This window comes from Crocuta crocuta, unplaced genomic scaffold (assembly GCF_008692635.1).
Source record: "Crocuta crocuta isolate KB4526 unplaced genomic scaffold, BGI_CrCroc_1.0 scaffold133, whole genome shotgun sequence".
NCBI lineage: Eukaryota > Metazoa > Chordata > Mammalia > Carnivora > Hyaenidae > Crocuta > Crocuta crocuta.
Genome location: NW_027529438.1, coordinates 3,070,858 through 3,094,361, shown reverse-complemented (window position 1 = coordinate 3,094,361; position 23,504 = coordinate 3,070,858). Strand labels below are relative to the sequence as shown.

General features: G+C 42.2%; 1 protein-coding gene and 1 pseudogene across 2 annotated transcripts in view; one reads left to right on the top strand and one right to left on the bottom strand.

The window, feature by feature from the left end:
• SH2D1B (SH2 domain containing 1B) overlaps window positions 1–17,131 on the bottom strand; it is a 31,163-nt gene extending 14,032 nt beyond the window's left edge. The window contains exon 1 of one of the 2 annotated variants that reach the window (XR_013334146.1): window positions 16,862–17,070. Coding sequence is in view for 1 of the 2 variants with exons in the window: in XM_077760054.1 (XP_077616180.1) it covers window positions 16,862–16,995 (134 nt within the window). In the remaining variant the exon portion in view is untranslated. Of the gene's footprint in view, window positions 1–16,861 lie in introns of both variants that reach the window. The other variant, XM_077760054.1, reaches the window with a different exon arrangement.
• A 5,084-nt stretch (window positions 17,132–22,215) lies between these two features.
• On the top strand, window positions 22,216–23,143 carry LOC144228204 (ADP/ATP translocase 2 pseudogene; annotated as a pseudogene).
• Window positions 23,144–23,504: the final 361 nt, after the last annotated feature.

Here is a 23,504-nt window from a genome sequence, read left to right as displayed (position 1 = left end):
GCCCTGTTCAAAAAAAAGGTCAATTTGTTTTAAATATTTTTTTACTTTTAAGTAATTTCTACACCCACCATGGGGCTCAAACTCAGAACCCCAAGGTCAGGAGTCTTATGCTCTTCCAACCAAGCCAGCCAGGTGCCCCAAATCTGGTCAGTTTTAAAGAAGAAAAATAAGACTGCTGTGTGTGAAGGGATGGCAGGGTGTGTTTCCATCTTAACACATCTCAAGTCTTCTTATAGAGCTATAATTAAGACAGTGAGGAACTGATTCCAGGGTAGAAGAGATATTAATGGAATAAAATAGGGAGTCCAGAAACAGATCCGCATATGTCTGAAAATGTGGCGTACGACAGGGCGGGCACAGCAGATCAGTGAGAAGGAAATGGGCTAGTTGTTAAATGGTAATGGTAATGGTTTAATGTGGAAACAAATAAAAGTAGATCCCTACTTCACATCCTAAGTGAAGACTGACCATGAAAAAACAAAACAGTGAGCTTAGGAGAAATAAACATAAGTGAATAATTTGATAACTTGAGTTAAGGAAGGAGTTCTTCCATCACAAAAAGTATAAGCCTTAAGAAAGATTAATAAATTCACTATATTAAAATTAAAATATCTTGGGGCACCTGGATGGCTCAGTTGGTTAAACGTCCGACTCTTGATTTTGGCTCAGGTCATGATCTCACAGTTCATGGGATCGAACCCCACATTAGGCTCTGCACTGACAGCATGGAGCCTGCTTGGGATTCCCTCTCTCTCTCTCTCTCTCTCTCTCTCTCTCTCTGTCTCCCCCTCCCCCACTCACATATATGAGCACTCAAGCACACGCTCTCCCCCCAAAAATTTAATTAATTAATTAATTAAAAGTTCAAATTATCAAAATATGTTAACAAAGTGAAAAAGTCCACCAACTGGAAGAAGATACCGCAGTACTGGTATGTGATAAGAACACTGATTTACCATAAGAAAAAGGTAAACAAAATGGCCAATAAATATGAAAAGATGCTTCACTTCACTATCAATCATGGAAATACAAATTAAACCACAATTAGATATCATTTCATACCAGATTGGCAAAGACAGATGAGTTTACTACTGGAAAATATTGGCTGTGATGTGAAGTTATAGAAAGTTTTATACACAACTACTGGGACGTAATTAGATACTAATGTCTTGGAGAACAATTTGGCAAAATTCAGTAGAGCTGAAATGCACACACTCTATAAGCCCAAATGTGGACTTTTTGAGATTGGTAATATTAGCACAAAATGCCAATATCTTACTATTTCCTAAAAGGCAAAAATCATAGAAACTAAATATGTAGTCTATTTAAACATATTCAAAATCTAAGAAAATCATAAATATATTATGAAATATTAAGTCCAAGTGTAAAATCAATGAAAATACATAAAATAAATACAAATTTTCTCATATAAACCATCATTAGATTAATTAGCATATAGCGTTCCAAAAATAACAAATCAAGCACTCCATAAACCTCATTAAATTTAAATTAATAATGAAAATGTAGGGGCGCCTGGGTGGCTCAGTCGGTTAAGTGGCCGACTTCGGCTCAGGTCATGATCTTGCGGTTTGTGAGTTCGAGCCCCGTGTCAGGCTCTGTGCTGAACACTAACTCAGAGCCTGGAGCCTGCTTCAGATTCTGTGTCTTCTTCACTCTTTGCCCCTCCCCTGCTCACACTCTGTCTCTCAAAAATAAATAAACATTAAAAAATTTTTTTTAGAAAGAAAGAAATTGTAAAGTAAAATAGCTCTTTTTAGTGCAATTTTGAGGTGCAAAGGGAAGGATAAGGAGAGAGGTGGGGATGAAGGAGGGAGGGGAGGAAACCACTGGGGTCATCACTGCATTCTGAGGATTTTTTATGCAAACACTTCCATCTGTTTATGCTAGTTGGGAAATCCTTAGGAGGTAACTATGCGAACTCAAATACTTTCCTTTGAGTTTTTCGTCTTCAGTCTCCTCTCTTGTTCTGCAACTGTAAACAAATCTGTTTTGAACATTTTGGATCTTTCAAAGAGCTGTTATCTTTTTCCTGAAAGCAGAGTTTGGTCTTCAAGCCTTTTGCAACGTCAGTGGTTACCTTTCTAAGATTCCTCATGCTGGGGCACCTCGGTTCAGCATCCGACTTTGACTCAGGTCACCATCTCACAGTTCGTGAGTTCCGGCCCCGCGTGGGGCTCTGNGGAAAGATCCCGCATGCCTACTGATTGCTCTGAAACAGCCTTTACCCAAACATAAAAACAAAACCAACAGTCAAGAAGGGCTCAGTTTTCATTCCAGTGTAGCTGACATACAGTGTTAGTTTCAGGTGTACAACATAGTGATTCAACATTTCCATCCATTACTCAGTGCTCCTCATNTCTATGGTTAAGAGTCTGTTTTTGATTTGTCTCTTTCCCTTTGTTGGTTTGTTTCCTAAATTCCACATATGAGTGAAATCATAAAATAGTTGTCTCTCTGGCTGACTTATCTCACCTGGCATTATATTCTCTAGCTGCATCCATGTTGTGGCAAGATTTCATTCTTTCCTTATGGCTGAATAAAGTCCCATTGTGTATATGTGTGTGTGTGTATACACACACACACACATACATGTATATACACATATACATTTATATATATACACATACATGTATATACACACATATATTTATACATACGTGTATATACATATATACATAATATATAATATTATAGAAGTGTCCATGAATAGATGAATATGGACTGCTCCCATAATTTGGCTCTTGTAAACATGCTGCAATAAACACAGCAATGCATGTATCCTTTCAAATTTTCATATTTCATATTTTCATATTTTGGGGGGGTGGTAAATACCCAATAGTGAAATTACTGGATCATGATATAGTTCTATTTCACTTTTTTTGAGGAAAATCCAGACTGTCTTCCACAGTGGCTGCACCAGTTCACATNCCCCCCCCCCCCCCCCAACACTTGTTTTCTGTGCTTTTGATTTTAGCCATTCTGGCTGGTGTGACATGCTCAGCCCGTTTAGAGTACACTATTTTGCAGTAAAGGCTATGTTTTCATTCTCCAATGATTCTCTTTCAGGAAGGTTTTACCCTTTTCAGTCATCAGAAAAAAAGCTGTGCTTCAAAGGAGGAGACCTAGGGGCGCCTCGGGGGCTCAGTCAGTTAAGCGTCGGACTTTTGATCTCAGCTCAGGTCATGATCTCATGGTTGGTGAGATGGAGCCCCGAGTCGGGCTCTGCACTGACAGCGTGGAGCCTCCTTGGGATTCTCTCTCCCCCACCTCTCTCTGCCTCTCCCCTGCTCGCACATGCTCGCTCTCTCTCTCTCTCTCTCAAGGGGTAGGGGTGCCTACCTGCTGACGATCAAAGGGACCGAAGAGGAGCGATGGTAGTCAGGTGGATTCCTGTCTTACCAGGCCTCCAGTCTCCTGAAGCTACAGTAACCAATATCACAACATCCTCCTTAGGCTCCCACCAGATACACAACCACACGCCATCTTTCTCACCCAAAGCTTTGCTCAAGGACCTGGAGGTGCAAGGCAGCTGAGTTGATGATTCAGGGCACCAAGTGCTTTAGGTGGGGGTGCCTTGGGGGGGTGCTCCGTCAGGGGGACAGGAGGGGAACTTTTGAGAAAAGTTGTCCATTACTAGTCAAATATACCACTGATCATACTGAATTTTAATTACTCATTTCCTCCTCTGCACTTCACGCCTGGCTGTGAGTTTCAAAAGGTCAGACTCTCGTCTGCTTTGTTTCCTCCTGCGCATTGCCTGCCTCATACGTACACTCAGTGAGTATTTGTTGAGTTGCATTGAATTATCTTTTTTTAAAGTTTTTTTTACATTAATTTTGAGAGAGAGAGAGAAAGAGAAAGGGTGAGCAGAGAAGGGGCAGAGAGAGGGAGACACAGAATCTGAAGCAGGCTCCAGGCTCTGAGCTGCCAGCACAGAGCCTGACACGGGGCTCAAAACCCACAGGCCGCAAGATCATGACCTGAGCCTAAGCCGGATGCTTAGTTCACTGAGTCTCCCAAGCGCCCCTGCGTTGAATTATCCTAACAAGAAATATGCCAAGCCTATATGAAGAAATCTTACTAAGAGACGTAAAAGAATACTTCACAGAATAAAGGGAGATGCTATGTTTTTTAATGGAAAGATTAAGTATTGTAAAAATAACAATTATCAAATTAGATTTTATTTTTTTAATGTTTATTTTTGAGAGAGAGAGAGAGACAAAGCATGAGTAGGAGAGGGGCAGAGAGAGAGGGAGACACAGAATCTGAAGCAGGCTCCAGGCACTGAGCTGTGAGCACAGAGCTGAACGCAGGGCTTGAATCCAGAAACCATAAGATCATGACCTGAGCTGAAGTCAGACACTTAACCGACTGAGCCACCCAGGCACCCCTCAAATTATATTTTAATTGGCACCCTTAGCTCCAATCTGCCCTCAACTCCACTCACTCATCCAACTACTTAACATCTCTTAAATGTCTACTAAGTGGTTCAAGTTTAGAATGTGCAGAACCAGTTTTCCACCTATGCAAATTCTGTCCATCCCACTACTGAGTCAATGTGCTAACTGGTGTCCATGAACTGTGAGAGTGTCTACTCTGTCTGGTGAGAGCACAAGCATTTCAAGACTAATGTGAGCCCCAGAGAATTTTCTATTGGCTTCTTTTGAGTGATCTTTATTTTTTAACCCAGCCTTGGGTACCTTCCTCATGTGCATGAGGTAGTCACGACTAAGCTGAAGGTTCGAGATCTCTGCAGCTCTCTGGAGCCTTGTCTCCGGGTATCTCTTTCCTCTCCTGTATTCTCCCCCACGAGCTCTAGGCACAGTAGGCTTCCTGAACTTCTACCTCTAGCTCATCAATTGAGGGAGACCATAAAGCCCTCCCAGGGTAGACAAGGGCATTAATATAGTTACGGAAAGTATCTCAGATGCTCAAGTATCTAGATGAAAGATAGAGCTTGTTATGCAGAAACCTAGAACGTACAAAAGAGACACCCAAATTAAAATTCCAGAGGTAAAAACTGCATTGTCAAAGATGAAGACTATGTGAATGGGATTAGCAGCAAATTTCACATTGCGGAAAACATCAGTTTGTGAACTTGGAGATAAAGTGACGTGACAGAAACTACCAAAAGTGAAATGAAGAAGTCATTGAAATACAAATGGGGAAAAAAAACCAGTACCAAAAATAAACAAAAGTGACAGCTATTCTCTAAAAGGGTAAATAATATTAATGAAGTTTCATGGGCGTGTGGGTGGTTCAGTCGGTTAAGTGTCTGACTCTTGATTTCGGCTCAGGTCATGATCTCATGGTCGTGGGATTGAGTCCCACATCGGACTCCATGCTGAGCGTGGAGCCTGCTTGGGATTCTCTCTCTCTCCCTATCTCTCTCTGCCCCTCCCCCTGCCAAATAAATAAATAAACATTTAAAAAATATATTGACAAAGTTTCATTTGACATCAGTGAAATGCACAGCTTACTTGGAAACACAAACTAACAGACCTCACCCCCCCCAAAAAAATTGACTGAATAACTCTGTATCTATTAAAGAATTTGAAATGGTAGGTTAAAAACTTTCCCACAAAGAAAATTCTAGGCCCAGATGGCTTGACTGATACATTCTACTGAACATTTAAGAAAGAAATAATACCATTATAAATAAACTCTTCAGAAAACTAAAGAGAGATTACTCCTAACTTATTCTGTGAGGCTTGCATTTCTCTGATATGAAAACCTTTTACAGACAAGCTTTTTAAGTTAAGGTACAAATTATATTCCCCATGATAATGATTCTTCTCAAAATGTTGGCATATCAAATTAACCAATATATACAAAAGACTCTACATAGCAATCAAATGGGATTATGTCAGGATTAATGTCAAGTTTGGTTTAATATTTGAAAATTAATGACTATTGGCTGATTAACTCCCAGGAGAAAACAAAGGGGATAAAGCTCCTTGGCATCAGTATTGGCAATGACTTCTGTGACACTGAACACAAAAACAAAAGTAAAATAAACAAGAGGGACTGTTTCGAACGACAAAGCTCTGCACAGCAAAGGAAACCAACAACAAAGTGAAAAGGCAAACTTCTGAATAGGAGAAAATATTTGCAAATTATATATATGCTAAGGGGCTAATATCCAAAATATATAAAGAACTCATACAATAACAACAAACAAATAATCTAATTTTTAAAATGGGGAGAACTACATAGACGTTTTTCCAAAGAAGATATGCAAGTGGCTAACAGGTAGATGACAAGGTGCTCGGCATCACTAACCATCAGGGAAATACAAATCAAAACCACAATGAGATATCATCTCCCGCCTGTTAGAATGGCTATCATCAAAAAGCCAAGAGATAATAAGTGTTAAGGACGTGGAGAAAAGGGAACCCTTGTGTGCTATTGGTGCGAATGTAAATTGGTGCAGCTACCATAGAAAGCAGCAAGAAGGTCCCGTGAAAAATTAAAAATGAAACTACCATATGGTCTAGCAATCCCACTTCTGGGTATCCAAACTGAATGAAATCAGTATGTTGAAGAGATATCTGTACTTCCATTTTTATTGCAGCATTATTCACAATACCAAGATATGGAAACAACCTAAGTGTCCATCAACAGATAAATGTGTAAAAATGTGACATATATATATATATATATATATATACACAATGCAATATTTTTCAACCATGAGAAGGAAGGAAATACTGCCATTTGTAACAACACAGATGGGCCTTAAGGGCATTATACTAAGTGAAATAAGCCAGACAGAGAAATACAGATACTGTACAGTATCACTTATATATGGAATCGTAAAGAAAAAAAAGAGAGAAATTAACAGACTAAATACAACTCTCTCAATCAATGCAGAAAAGGCATTTGACAAACTTTGATAATACATTTCTAATGAAAACTGTCAACTTTACTAAGAATAGAAGGACTAAAATCACACTTAATTGTAAACACTGAATACTTTTACCCCAAGATCAGGAGATGACAAGGATTTTTGCACTTGTCACTTCTATGCTACATTGCTGTGGAAGTCCTAGCTAGTGCATAAGGAAAGGGAAAAAATGGAATGGCCAGACTGAAATGGAAGCACTACACCCAGCTTTAATTGCGTATGGCATCTGGAAAATCAAATGAGCTCTACGAAGAAGCTACTTGGCCAACGAGTGAGTTCAACAAGGTAGCAGGATACAAATCAATATACAGAAAACTATATTTCTGTTGACTTGTATTGAACAAGTGAAATTAAAGTAACATCATGTCAAATAACAATAAAAGATGAAATCTTAGAGATGAAATTGACAAGAGATAAATAAGACCTGTCACAAAACATTTCTGAGAGAAACTTTAAAGAACTTAAACAAATGAAGATATTAAACTATGTTCATGGATCAGAAGGATGCATGTAAGTTTCCTTCTCAGTTCTCCCCTAATTGATGTATAGGTGCCCGCGATCTCAGCGTAAATCCCATGAGGCTTTTTTTGGTGGTAGCCAAAAAGCTGAGTCTAAAATGTGTACATAACCACCGCATGCTGCCCAGAGTGGCTAAAATGAACAAATCAGAAGACTATAGATGCTGGCAAGGATGTGGAGAAACGGGAACCCTTCTACACTGTTGGTGCGAATGCAAACTGGTACACCTCTCTGGAAAACAGTGTGGAGTTTCCTCAAAAAAGTAAAAATAGAACTCCCCTATGACCCAGTAATACCACTGCTAGGAATTTACCCAAGGGATACAGGAGTGCTGATCCACAGGGGCACATGTACCCCAATGTTCATAGCAGCACTTTCAACAATAGCCAAATTATGGAAAGAGCCTAAATGTCCAGCAACTGATGAATGGATAAAGAAGATGTGGTTTCTCTATACAATGGAATACTACTTGGCAATGAGAAAGAATGAAATCTGGCCATTTGCAGCAACGTGGATGGAACTGGAGGGTATTATGCTAAGTTAAATAAGTCAGACAGAGAAAAACAGATACCATATGTTTTCACTCGTATGTGGATCTTGAGAAACTTAACAGAAAAAATAGTTACAAGCTGAGAGGGATGCAAACCGTAAGAGACTCTTAAATACTGAGAACAAAGTGAGGGTTGATGGGGGGTGGGGGAGAGGGCAAAGTGGGTGATGGGCATTGAGGAGGGCACTTCTTGGGATGAGCACTGGGCGCTGTATGGAAATCAATTTGACAATAAATTATATTTAAAAAAATAAAATATGTACAGAGATGTAAAGAACCTAGGACAGCCAAATAACCTTGAAAAAGTTGGGGACTTACACTAACTGATTTCAAAACTTATTATAAAATGAAAGTCATCAACACAATACAGAATTTGCATAAAGGTAGGAAAAAGATCAATAGATCAACAGATACAAACTTGGTCTGGAAAAAAAATCTTTTCAGCAAACGAGCTGGAATGGTTAGGTAGCTGTACCTAATAAGATGAACTCCAACTCTAACTTTTCCCCAGATACAAAAATTAAATTAGTATGGGCTGCAGTAAATGCAAAACTATTGAAACCTAGAAGAAAACATAGGAAAAAATCTTTGTGAAATTAGTGAGGCAAGGATTTATTAGATACACACCAAAATCATGATCCTCAAAAGAAAACACTAATGAAATTTGGCTTTGTTAAAATTAAGAACCTCTGTTCTTTGAAATACACTAGCTAAAGAGAATAAAAAGACAAGTCACAAAATGGGAGAAAGTATTCACAAAGCCCCTATCTCATAAAGAATTTGCACCAAAACATGTAAAGAATTATCAAGACTCACTAAGAAAATAAATAGGAAAATAAAAATTTAATGAGCAAAATATTTGAATGGATACTTAATCAAAGAAGATATCTGAGTGGCAACTAAGTATATGAAAAAATACTCAGTATCGTTAGTCATTAGCTAAATGTACATTAAAACCACAATAAAATACCACCACACTTATTAATACGGCTTAAATTTAGAAAGCTGACCATGCAAAGTTTTTGCAAGAATGTGGATCAGTCAGAACTCATATGATGCCAGCGTGAATGTAAAATAGTGCAATCACTTTGGAAGACAGTTGGGTGGTCTCTTGAAAATAGAAACCTACACTGAACATATCACTCAGCAGTTATTTACCCAGGATAAATGAAACCATATGTCCACGAGACTTTGTCACAAATATTCATAGCAACTTCAGGTGTAATAGTTATGAATGAGGGGCGCCTGGATGGCTCAGTCTGTTAAGGGTCCGACTTTGGCTCAAGTCATGATCTCACGGTTCGTGGGTTCGAGCCCTACGTCGGGCTCTGTGCTGACAGCTCAGAGCCTGGAGTTTGCTTCAGATTCTGTGTCTCCCTCTCTCTCTGACCCTCCCCTGTTCACGCTCTCTCTCTCTCTCTCTCTCTCTCAGAAATAAATAAAACATTAAAAATTAAAAAAAATAGTTCTGAATGAGCTCAACAAACAGGGTGATGGAATACTACTCAGCAATGAAAGGAATGAACATTGTAACTATACAGATGAATCTCAAAATAATTATTCTGGATGAAAGAAGGCAGACAAAGGGGCGCTGGGGTGGCTCAGTCAGTTAAGCATCCTACTCTTGATTTGGGCTCAGGTCTTGATCTCACGGTTCATGGGCTCGAGCCCCACGTTGGGCTCTGCGCTGATAGTTTGGAGCTTTCTTGTGATCCTCTCTCTCTCTGCTCCTCTCCTGCTTGTGCTCTCTCTCTCAAAATAAATAGACTTTTTAAAAATTTAAAAAAAAAAAGAAAGAAGTCAGACAAAAGGGGCTACTACTTTATGATTTGATTTATATTAAATCCTGGAAAATGCATAATTTATAGTGCCCGAAAGCAGATGATAGTGGACTGGGGCCTGGGTGGGAGGTGTGGTAAGGGGAGGCCACAAAGGGGCACAAGGGAAGTTTTAGAAGTGATGAAAATGTTCATTATTTTGGCTGTGGTCATAGTTTCATGAGTGTATGCAAATGTCAACATTCATCAAATTGTACAGTTCTTATTTTATGTCCATGATACTTCAATAAAGCTGTAAAGATCATTCATGACAGAAAAAGGTCTATGAGTAGAATTTATTTCTGCTGTAATATATCAACCAAATTTAAGTTCATTTTACGTGGATGGCTTACTGTTGTCATGGTTAGTCTTTGGCATTAGATGGAAACAAAATATTTCCTCTATTTGCTGTTTGGTCCTTAGCAAATTTGTGGTGGCTTGACCCCCAGCATGAGTGACCCACAGTGGAGGACCGCTCTGGACATGACAGCAAGGAATGAGATCCAGAGAGTCACTTAATCGTTTCGAAGGTGTCTAATACTTGCTGTGTTGAGATGCCTATTTCCAGCTCTCGCTCTCTTGCGGAAATCTTCAACCCCATTAAAGGTGTGAGAAATGCAGGGTTTATAAAGACCGCTTTTAAATTCTGGCATTACAGTTTCAGTTGAGATGAAAATTTTCCTTTGAAAAGGTTAGAATACAGTGTTTTCTCTTTCCAATGGGGTTTGGCCTTGTAAATGGCCATGACGTGAGGTGTTGGGCATGGATCTCTGTGCCCTCCCTCTATTCATGACAATTCCACAATTAACAGTTGGTCTCATGCTGTGACCAATGCTGAAGGGAAACTTCATGTTTGAGTGTTTAGTTTTATTTTACCCCCAACTTCAAAAGGTCAGTTAAAGGAAACGGAATCCACTGCCCAAGGCTGTCAGCTAAGTTTTCTGCATTTCTTGGTGCCAGGACACAAGTGTGGAACAGAGGTCAATAAAGAGGGTTTGAAGACTTTTGACTTCTGCCTTTCTCACTTGATTGGAGCATGTGTTGGTACAACTGACAAATTACAACTAATTGTCAATGTGTGTAAAAGTGTTAAAACTTTGGGCAAACTTTCAAAGATGTGAGCACAAAAACCATTGGACCAAAGTGGAATTAACCTAAATGTATGATTATGTGTAAATTGTGTTGGATCCAATCAACAAAACAGTAAGCAATCATGAAAACGTGATGCGTATTGACTTTCTCTGAGGTGGAAAGATGCAACGATGTGTTGAAAAAGATCAGCGTGCAAACCCTCATGTATAACGAACCGTTTGCGAACGGGTACGTATTTCCGCATACATGCATATGCATAGAGAGCAGTCTGGAGACATGTGTACTGAAATATCAGAAATGGTAATTTCCATGTGGCAAAACTGAGAACATTTCTGCTTTCTTTTTTATACCTTTCTCCACATTTGGTTTTTCTAAAACGATGAAAAATGTTTGAATAATGTTTTTTTCTTTGTGAGCTATACAGTCTTTCCAAAGATCTCAGAATCTGAGAGCTAGAAATGACATTCTGTCTGCGCACCCCTCCACACAGGGCTCTCCCACTCCTTTCTATTGCTGTTTTCTCCTCGGTGAGGACATGTGGTAAGACAGGGACCAGATTCTTCTCACCAACAGCCATCCAATGGCTACGGAAAGCCCCTCCTTTCCTCCCAGACCCACTGAGGAAGTCTTGACTCTCCTCATATCCACTCTGCTTTGACTCTACTGATTATAAAAGCAGACCCAGTTCCAACTTCTCACACTTGAAAACTCACACTGCAGAGACAGTGTTTTTGTGTGCTGGTGTTTTCTGAAACCTCTATCAGGGTAACGATCGAGTAACATTTCCTGTCTAGAGTTACCACATCGCTTTCTGGTCAGTTCTATGTACTGCTTGGCCAACTCTTTGTGCAACTTCCTTTATTTCTAAACTTTCCTGTAATATTTTTGTTTAGGTCTGTGAAAGGATGGACGATGGCATATTGCCATTTTGCCATTCTAAGAGCAATGAAGGGGCAGCTCAATTTTTGGAAGCAGAATGGTAAGACTCCACGTATCAGGGTCTGCTGGCAAGCCCTCAGGTCCCCAGCTTGGCCGCTTTATAACACAATTCGGAGGTGAGTGCCTTGAACGTATTTCAGTGGCGCTGGGGACGTTGGTAAGAGGGACCATAATGACATGTTGGCAAGTTGGGCTTGGACAAGTTATTTAATAACATGCTCCAGTATCTGGGACACCCGGCTGGCTCAGATGGTAGAGCACGTGGCTCTTGATCTCAGGGTCATGAGTTTGAGCCCTACATTGTGGGTAGAGATTATTTAATAAACAAGTTGGAAAAGGAGAGAAGGAGAAGGAGAAGGAGAAGAAGAAGAAGAAGGAAGGNTGCCTGTGAACAGAGGGGAGAACGGGAGGAGGGGGAGGGGAGGAGGGGGAGGAGAAGAAGGAGAAGAAGAAAAAGAAAATGAAGCATCTTCCAGTTTCTTTTTCCATAGAATAGAAGGCATATCACCTACTAGAAATTGTTTTGCAAAGGGTAAATGAGATAATGAACACAACATGCCTGTCACAATGTTTGGCTCCTAGAAACCACCTTCATGGGGGCGCCTGAGTAACTCAGTCCGTTAAGCGTCAGACTCTTGATTTCAGCTCAGGTCATGATCTCACGGTTGTGGGATCTCTCTGTTGCTCCCCTGCTCACGCACACACGTGCTCTCTCTTTCTCAAAAAAAGCACCTTCATGGTGGCTCCAAACACACAGATACAGGGAAATAAGCTAATTCTTGTGCCGCAGATCATTTTGGCTTTGCTCCCACAGGGCAACCTAAAGTAGCCTCTCTGTACTATGACTGTTTCATTTTCATCGTTATTGTCTCCTCTTGCTGGAATGTGCTTTTATGAGGGCAGGACTGATGCCTATGTTATTCATCATGATTTCCCCGACGTCTAGAACTGTGTCTGGAAAATGCATGTAAGAGGCACTCAGTATGTGCTTGTTGAATGAATCTGTGAAGGTTCTATTCTTCACCCATCAAATACCAGCTCCACGAAAGCTCTCCACACCTTGATGAGTGAGTCACTCCTTGCTCTCAGTTCCCACACACGCCGTGATGTGAGTCCTGTCATCAGCATACACTTTGAGAGTCTGTTTACTTCTTCATTTCCCCCACGAGGCTCTGAGCCATGGTGAGGGCACCAAGTGCCCACCATAGTGCCTGGCATGTAAGAGACTTTCAACACTCATTGGGCACCTAGAACTGGTCAGTACTGATCTGTGCGATAACAGAAGTTCACAAAGATCATGATAAAGGCCATTGAGATGGGGGCCATTTGCCCTGAGCCTTAAGCCTGACGCATCTGAAATGGGTCTGCCTTTCAGGGACATGAGCATGGGCAAAAATATGTATTCTTCTCTCTTCATTTTTATGTCTCTTAGTGACTTTCACTTTAGATGAATACTCAGGCTACCTTGATATTCCACAAGATAGTTGAAAAGAAATGTCGATTTTTAGAGAGAATCCCAGTATAAACTACTTACCCTGTGGTCTGGGTCAGGGTCTTCCTGTCCCTATGACATCCCTTGTACCTTCTTTGCCCATTCCCGCTATTTGCCCCGCCATAACTAGTTTCTCGCCATCTCCCATCCAGAGGCACACCAGTTTCAACCGCCATTACCTGTCAGCTTCAGTGTGTCCTCCGCGTCAGACTGGAGCTCCTAAATTCCAGTGTTAGGAAGCTTGAGGAGTTGCAATCTTGTCATTTCCTTGCTTGGAAACCATCTGCATTTCCCCATTACCTACGCAATCATTCTTTTCAGACCTCATAATATCATCCCCAACCTACTCTACCAAAAGCCGGTTTCCAAGCTGCTTTTCTAGAATCCTGTGTGATTCGTGTGTGCTTTGAAACATCCTGCCTCCAGGCGTGCCTTCCATCCCACTTCGGTGGAATCAAATCTTATCCTCTCTTTCAAGTCCTAGGTCAAATGCCACCTCCTGTAGGGGCGCCTGGGTGGCTCAGTCGGTTGAGTGTCTGACTTCCGAGTTTGAGCCCCGTGTTGGGCTACGTGCAGACAGCTCAGAGCCTGGAGCTGCTTTCGCATTCTGTGTCTCCCTCTCTGTCTCTGCTCCTCCCCCACTCGTGCTCTGTCTCTTTGTCTCTCTCTCTCAAAAATAAATGTTAAATTTTTTTTAAAAAACAAATGCCACTTCCTCTAAAAAGACCCTCTTGCTCATCTTTTCTGCCCTTGAATTTGCATAAAATGTCCCTTCTTAAATTTATACTTCAGCATTTTTTAATTCATTTACATATTTTGGATCTCCTTAAAAAAAATTGCTAGTTCCCTATTAGAATCTCCTAAGGCTCTATCACCATGTTTGAATAGAGGGATTCACTACTTTTTTATACATTAAAAAAATTTTTTTTTGCAGGGGAGGGGTAGAGAGTGAAAGAATCCCAAGCAAGTTATGCGCTGTCAGCGCCGAGCCCAACTTCAGCAGGGCTCAGTCTCACAAATCGTGAGATCATGACTTGAGCTGAAACCAAGAGTCTGACCTGACCCCGGTGCTCCTACATTCAGGATTTTGGCAGCAATTCACCTGTGCCTCACCTGGCCTTCTGGTTAGGAAAGCATCTATTTAGCTTTGTATGGTTAGGCGTGTGTAAGGGCACACATGTGTGCATGTGTGTGTGTATTTAATTGAAAGATGGATGTTGAATTTTATCTAATACCTTTAAGCAAATAAGAATGAGGTAAGCAAATGAGGTATGCAGTTTGTAAACATTGACTAATTAATATGTCATTAAACTAATAATTTACCCAACCTAGAACCATGCTTGATGTCTTGGAACAGACCAGATGTGAGCATGGGGTACATTCTCCATTAACGTGGCTTCTGTTTTGTTAGTAGTTTATTGAAAATGGATACTGATTAAAAGTGAAATTGGTCTGTGGTTTTCTTTTGTGCATGTGTCCTTTTTGGGGAAGGAAATGTTTTGCCTTCACACATAGGAATCTGGGGGAAAACAATGAAGATAAACAACTCAAGCTGGAAATGAGTAAAGAATGTGATTAGGCAGGGTGGCTGGGTGGCTCAGTCATTTGAGCATCTGACTTCGGCTCAGGTCATGATCTCATGATCCATGAGTTCAAGCCCTGAACAGGGCTCGCTGCTGCAGTGTAGAGCCTGGTTTGGATCCTCTGTCATCTTCTCTCTCTCGACCCCTTCCCCTCTCGCAGAAATAAATAACCATTAAAAAAAAAAAAAATGAATGTAATCAGGCAATTCTCAAAAGAAGAATTACCAATGGCTAAGAAATTTATGAGTACACTCTTGTCATCACTGGTAATTTGAAAACTCAAACTGCTAACCCCTGAAGGCTATCTTTCTTTTACCTGCGTCCCTGGCATCATATAAAAAAGGAAATCTGTCTCTGCCTATTCAGTTAGTAATGACAATTCCTTTTGTCCTCTTTCTTTCTTTTTTTAAATATTTTTATTTATTTCTAGGAGAGAGAGAGACAGCGTGAGCAGGGGAGGGTCAGAGAGAGAGGGAGTCACAGACTGAAACAGGCTCCAGGCTCTGAGCTGGCAGTCAGCACAGAGCCGGACGCGGGTCTCGAACCCACGAACCGCGATATCATGACCTAAGTGAAAGTCGGATGCTTAACCGACTAAGCCACCCAGGCGCCCCTCTTTCTTTTTTTTTTTTAAGATCTTTTTTAATGTTCATTTATTTTTGAGAGATAGAGAGAAACAGAATATAAGCGTGGGAGGGACAGAGAGGGAGAAACAGAATCCGAAGCAGGCTCCAGGCTCTGAGCTGTCAGCACAGAGCCTGACATGAGGCTCAAACCCACAAACTGTGGGATCACGACCTGAGCGGAAGTCAGACGCTTCACTGACTGAGCCACCCAGGCGCCCCCCCCCCTTTTGTCCTCATTCTAAGATGCACTGAAACACATCCATAAAGACTCTTGGGTTTTAATTCCTACAACAGGTAGAAGAAAAATTTCAGCGATCTCTCCAAACAGAACATTTAAAGATAGTAGGTTCTCACTGATACCTGTTCAGGATTGCTTTCAAACAGGACTGAACAAGCTTGTTCAGCAGCGGAGCTCTGATACCCTGGCCTGGAATCTCACACTGAACTCTTTGGAAATGCCAGATGAATTTTAACACGAGCAAGGGAAATCTGGGTCTCTGTTTCTTCATCTAGAAAATGGTGACTGTTTCTGCTGGCCTTGACTGACTACAAGGATGAAAGGAAAGGATCCCCGTGGAAGCCCTTTGCCGATCTAACAAAATTTGAAATCGTATTTTACGTATCACCAGTGGAGCCGGCAGAATATATGTGAAAACTTAGTCTCTCGGATTAAAGTTTCATAAAGGGCGTCTAGCCTTTTTCCAGAGCAAACAAACCAACCTCTACACCAAGCCTGCTTTAGATATGCTGGTATTGGGGCGCCTGGGTGGCTCAGTCGGTTAAGCATCCGACTTCGGCTCAGGTCATGATCTCACAGTTCGTGGGTTCGAGCCCCGCATCGGGCTCTGTGCTGACAGCTCAGAGCCTGGAGCCTGTTTCAGATTCTGTGTCTCCCTCTCTCTCTGACCCTCCCCTGCTCACGCTCTCTCTCTCTCAGAAATAAATAAAACATTAAAAAAAAAAAAAGATATGCTGGTATTGATGAGAAAGAAAATCCTTTTTCTTTCTTCCTCTTTCCTCCTTCTCACATATGCCTATTGTGCATTCCCCTTGCCTTTCTGCTTTTTGCAGCCCTTCCCTTCACCCCCACCCCCACCTCTGCTGCTGCACAGGGGCCCCTGGGGTTGAGCTCGCACCACGGACAGACGGGTAGGGCACACTCCTTGCACACTCTTCAAGCACAGCCTAGCTTTTTCTCATTCTGCTCATTTGGGCTGCAAGGTCAGAGTGAAATAGAGCGTCTTTTGTACTCAGCTCTCAGTACCATGCTCGGTGTGAGGTCCCAGAGGTGTGTGTGCAAGATGAGAGTACTCACGAAACACAGAGGCACAGGACTCCGGGCAAGGACTCGCTGTCCCTTATCAGGAAGTTGCCATCCACCCGGTCCTTGAGCAGTAAGGTCTCGCAGTCTTTCTTAGACAGAGGGCCGTGGTAACAAGGCAGATCCATGGGGAGCCCTCTGGTATCCCTGAAATCGTCCGCAGGTCTGGGGACAGCTCTGAGGAGGGAACTGGGGGAAAGTGACCTCGCAAGGCTTCTCCAAGCACCTCTCCAGCCGGCTGGTGGGAGCGAGGTGATGCTGCCTTGTGGGGACTCAGGCAGTTTTGAAAGATTCAGGAAATGAAAGGGGTGGGGTTGATGAAGTGACCACGACTTTTCAGCCTGTAAGTGGCCCTAGTGTGACTCACAGAAGTGGGTGAGAGCAAGTTTGAGCACACGGTAAACTGGGTGATGTTCGTGGGTGGGACTGCAAGGCTGAAGTGAGCTCCCCAGCATGGGGTTGCGGCCTTGAATATCACCCTAAAGCACCCATCTTCTCCTTCTCCTGGGAGCGCGCCGCTACCTTTGGCTGCGGTTCATGCCCATTTCGGGCTGGAGCTGCCCATCCCTGCTCTACGCTAAGCTCATAACAGGTGCTCAGAAAGTGTGCCGATGCTGAATGAATCCGGGTTTGTCCAGTTGTGATGGAGCAATTGAGAACGTAGGACTTCCACTGGTCAAATGGCATGAAAAATGGAAGACATTAGTGGGAATAGAAGGCAACTGAATGCAATGCCGGGGGACAGCCCAGCCCCCGCTTAAGGCTCCCCTTGATGAGCAAAGGCCACTGTTAACATCTTCCAGCATTATGCTTTTTGGGGGAGGACCTGGGACAGGTGGAAGGGATGTCTGGGTGTGGAAAGTCGTGCAGGGAGTCTTCTCCCCGATGCAGAAAAGGAGGATTGGTTTGAGGATCCTTGGGTCCTTTGAAGTTCCTGTCCTGGAGGCCAGCAGTGATGTGTCCCCATGAAGAAAGACCAAGAAAAGTCTATCCATCCAGAGACACTGAGTCCTCTTTAGATAAGTTGGTATCGATGAGAAAATCCTTTTTCTTTCTTTTTCTTCCTTCCTTCATTTCTTTCTTTCTTTCTTTCTTTCTTTCTTTCTTTCTTTCTTTCTTTCTTTCTTTCTTTCTTTCTCTTTCCTTCCTTCCTTCCTTCCTTCCTTTCTTTCTTTCTTTCTTTCTTTCTTTCTTTCTTTCTTTCTCTTTCCTTCCTTCCTTCCTTCCTTTCTTTTCTGTCCTCTCCTCTCTGTCTCTGTCTGTCTCTGTCTGTCTCTGTCTTCTGTCTCTGTCTCTCTCTGTCTCTCTCTTAGCCTTTTCTGCCTTGATCCACTAATATTCTTGGGAAGGGGGGGGCCTTCTGTGATCTGAGGGTCAGAGTTAGCCCTAAGACTAATTTCTAAGACTCCCCCTCACTTTTATTGAGATATAATTGATATATAACATTGTGTAAGTTTAGGGTGTATAATGCATTGATTTGCTATCTTTATACATTGCAAAATGATTCCCACCATACTATAAGCTAACACTTTCGTCCTGTCACCTAATTACCCTTTCTTTTTTGTTGTGAGAACATTTAAGATCCACTCTCTTAGCAACTTTCAAGTATGTAATACAGTATTATTAACCATAAACGCCATGTATATTAAATTCCCCAAAACCTACTCATGTTATAACTGGAAGTTTATACCCTCTGAACAACATCTCCCTGTTTCCTCCAAGGCCTTTTTGAACAAACAAACTGTCTACGTATTATTCGTGAATTAATTTCAGACAGAATAAGCCGTGTGAGCCTATCTGTAATCCAATATTTTAAATTGGATCCCGTTTACTTATCTCCCACAGTTACTATGGTACAATGTCAGTGGTATAAACTACAAGTGAATTTCTTTCTGTATAGGACTTGCCACACATCTCAAGTATATATCTATAAAAATAAGGGACTCCTAGGTGGCTCAGTTGGTTAAGCGTCCCACCTCTTGATCTCAGCCTAGGTCATGATCTCACAGTTTGTGGGTTTGAGCCCTGTGTCTGGCTCTATGCTGAGAGTATGGAACCTGATTGGGATTCTCTCTCTCTCTCTCTCTCTCTCTCTCTCTCTCTGCCCCCCCCACTCACATTGTCTCTATCTCTCTCAAAATAAATAAACAACAAAAAAAAGAACTATGTGCTCATGAGTCATCCTTACTTCTCTTAATGCCTTCTTAACCAGACAATTGCTTCATCTTGCTGCTGTGTTTAAGCGGTCCACCTACTAGTGGGAAAACTGTCTCGTGGAGCTTCCTTGTAGCAGATTTTGCTCTTCCTTGGAAATCACACTCCTCTGCTGTTGGTGTAAAGCAGTGACATTCACCAAGAAACTTGTTATCCGAGAACTATGCTTTCAGATCCTCATTTTCCCTTATGTGGTGTAGGGCCATGTGTTGTTGAATTTCCTGGGAATTATGACAGGTGAGGAGAGAACTTGTCCTGGGGAAAGAGGAAACTGGGTACCAAGCTGGATGTGAGGATATTTTCTGACCAAAGGGAAGAAATAAGTTGGTGCAAAATCAGCATCGTCACTGGGGCTTTCTTGGCTTTTTTTTTCTTTTTCAAAACTCAGCCCGCCTTATCTCCACTCATCATAAGGGAAATGCAAATTAAAATCCATAGTGAGGCAACAACTCTCGCCTATCATATCGATGAAAACCAAAACTTCGAAAACATACTGGGGTAAGATTCGATAATATCGCCTACATTGCTGGTTGGAATACAAAATGGTTACAACTCCAGTGGAAGAGAGTCTGGCAATACCTAGGAAAGTTGCATATGCATTCCCCCCCCCCCCCCATAGGCTCATCTCGCTCCCATTTTGTAGTACCTAATGAAATAAATAATTCAGGCAAAGGCAGTCAATGGGTGAACATTTTAGGCAAAGGTTTGACAATGACATTTACAAGGGAGAAACCCAGCAGGCACCACCTGAACCCCCTGGTCAGTCTTAGCATAACTAAGAGCAGAACAACTAGACATTGAATGACCATGAACTTGAGGCATCAGGAAGCATGCAGCACCAGTAATGAAGCTTACTTTCAAAAACTGTTGAACTTGCGGTAAGTCAAGCTCTTAGAATGAAATTCTATTTATGAGACCATAATGAAGATGCAGACAGATAAAATCCAGTATGTAGGACATTTGGTAGGAACAACTAACATTGTTTCTTCATGGGTTAATGTCATAAAGATGGAGTCAGAGAACGGGATGGGGACTGCTCTAGATTAAAAGAGATTGATGAAGCATATGACCAATGTAACATGATGATCTTGTTTAGATCCTTGTTTGATAAAACCTAATACAAAGAAGTTTCCCGCTATTGGGGAAATTTAAATATTGATGGGATGGTAGATGATACCAAGGAAATTGTTGCTTTTGTTAGGGGTAGTGAAGGCATTGTGCTTATGTGAGTAAATATCCATAGCTGGGTGATGGTAAGGTTCGTTATATTAATGGCTCTGATTTTTACATGTTGTTGAAATTTTTTATGATAAAAAGTCTTCCATTCTCATGTTATTCTGATCCATGCCACCTCTGAGAACAGCTGCACAGTATACAGCAACATCTTTAATTTCTTTTTTTGAAGTCACTTAGTGAGGGTGATGGGGAGAAGAGGGGAAGAGAGCGGGAGAGAGAGAATCCCAAGCAGGCTCTACCTTCCACCATGGAGCTCAATGTAGGGCTTGAACCCAAGAACTGTGAGATCATGACCTGAACCACTGAGCCATGCAGGTGCCCAACATCATGGGTTCCCCTTCCTTTCATCAATGGCAGTCAAAGCCTCCTGCCATGTTTTGTGGAACATGACTCCATCCCTCTAGCCATAGTTGGTTGGACCAGGGGTGGGCTTCTGACCCAAGATGGGCTAGTCAGAGGCCCTAACCAAGGAATTTGGAGGAAATTAAGAAAAGAAAGAAGAGGGAGGCACCGGAGATGGAGCGTGGGGATAAGAATGGAAATGAGTGCCCTAGAAATGGTTACAAACATTTTGTTTTTGTTGTTGTTGTTTTGCTGTGGACCCAGAAGACAGCAAAGAGAGAACTCGTCCACAAATGAAGAATGAAGTAGACTCGTGGAGAGAAGTAGAATCAAGAGTCAGTCCTACCAAGACAATTTACTGAATGGTACAATATATTTGCAAATCATCTATCTAATAAGGGGTTAATATCCCAATATATAAAGAATTCATACAACTCAATAGCAAAAAACCCAACCAATCCCATTTCAATATGGGAAAAGGACCTGACTAAACTTTTTTTTCCCAAAAAATATATACAAATGGCCAACAGGTACATGAAAATGTGCTCAACACCATTAACCATCCGAAAAATGTCAATCACAACCATAAAGTACCATCTCACACCTGTTAGAAGTAGCATCACCAGGGGCGCCTGGGTGGCTTAGTCGGTTAAGCGTCCGACTTTCGCTTGGGTCATGATCTCGCGGTTCGTGGGTTCGAGCCCCGCGTCGGGCTCTGTGCTGACTGCCAGCTCAGAGCCTGGAGCCTGTTTCAGAGTCTGTGACTCCCTCTCTCTCTGACTCTCCCCCTGCTCATGCTGTCTCTCTCTCTCTCTCTTAGAAATAAATAAAAACATTTAAAAAAAAAAAAAAAAGAAGTAGCATCACCAAAGAGACTAGAGATAATAGACCTATTAGATCTATTATAGATCTATTAATAGATATAGTCTAGATAATAGTGAGCTTGTGGAGGAAAAGGAATCCTTGTGAATTATTGGTGGGAATGTAAATTGTTACAACCGCTATGGAAAGCAGTGTGGAGGTTCTCCAGAAAGTTAAAAATAGAACCGCCATATGATCCAACTACTTCTGGATATACATCTGAAGGAGATGAAATCAGTATGCTGAAGAAATATCTGCATCCCCATGTTCACTGCAGCATTATTTACAGTAGCCAAGACATGAAAAGAACGTAAGTCACCTGTCGGCAGATGAATGGATACAGAACACGTGGTATATATACACCGTGGAATATTATACAGCCGTAAGAAGGAAAGAAATCTTCCTATTTGCAACAACATGGATGGAGCTTAAGGGCACTATGCTAAGTGAAATGAGTCAGGCATAGAAAGTCAAATATTGTATGATCTCACTCCTGTGGAATCTAAGGGGAGAAAAAGTCACAGAAAAAGAGATCAGATTTGTGGTTACCAAAAGTAAGAGGAGGGCGAATCACATGAAGGTGGGCAAATACTTCCAGTTACAAGATAAGTAAGTCCTGGGGGCATGATGTACAACATGGTGACCGCAGCTAACATTGCTGTGCGATGTATAGGAGAGAAAATCCTAGCCCGCTGTCCCGGAGTCCCAGCCGGTTCCTACCGCAGTCCCGCAGTCGCCCTGCTCCTCTTTCCTTTCAAAATGACAGATGTCGCTGTGTCCTTCACCAAGGACGTCCTGGCGGGTGGAGTGGCTGCGGCGGGTCAAGCTGCTGCCGCAGGTGCAGCACGCCAGCAAGCAGCTCACCGCCCATAAGCAGTACAAGGGCATCATCGACTGCGTGGTTCGGATCCCCGAGGAGCAGGGCGTCCTGTCCTTCAGGCGCGGTAACCTGGCCAATGTCATCAGATACTTCCCCACCCAGGCTCTCAACTTTGCCTTCAAAGATAAATATAAGCAGATCTTCCTGGGCGGCGTGGACAAGAGGACCCGGTTTTGGCGCTACTTCGCAGGAAACCTGGCATCAGGTGGCGCCGCAGGGACCACGACCTTGTGTTTTGTGTATCCTCTGGATTTTGCCCGGACCCGTCTGGCAGCCAATGTGGGCAAAGCCGGGGTGAAAGGGAATTCCGAGGCCTTGGTGACTGCCTGGTTAAGATCTACAAATCCGAAGGGATTAGGGGCCTGTACCAAGGCTCTAACGTGTCTGTGCAGGACATTAGCATCTCCAGAGCTGCCTACTTCGGCATCTATGATACGGCCAAGGGAATGCTTCCGGATCCCAAGAACACTCACATCGTCATCAGCTGGATGATCACCCAGTCTGTCACAGCAGTCGCTGGGTTGACTTCCTATCCCTTTGACACTGTTCGTCGCCGAATGATGATGAAGTCGGGGCACAAAGGAACCGACATCATGCACACGGGTGCGCTTGCCTGCTAGAGGAAGATTGCCCGAGATGAAGGAGCCAAAGCTTTTTTCAAGGGGGTATGGTCCAAAGTTCTTAGAGGCATGGGTGGCGCTTTTGTGCTTGTCCTGTATGATGAAATCAAGAAGTTCGCATGAGTTACTTCCTAGTTCGTTCCCCCCCGTGAACAGGCATGTTGTTTCATATAATGTACCTTGAGCATTCTTGACAGACTGTCGGCTATTGATCAACGGCCACTATTGACTGGTTGAAAATGGGAAGCGATAATATTCATCTGACCAGTTTTCTCTGAAAGCCATTTCCACGATGACGGGACTCAATTATATTTTTTATTTCAGTCACTCCTGATAACATTTGAAAAAATAAAAACGATCTGAAATCTAAAAAAAAAAAAAAAAAGGAGAGGAAATCCTAAAAGTTCTCATCAATAGGAAAAACATGTTTTCCCTTTTTCTTTTTCTTTGGTGTGTGTGTCTATGAGAGGATGGATATTAACTA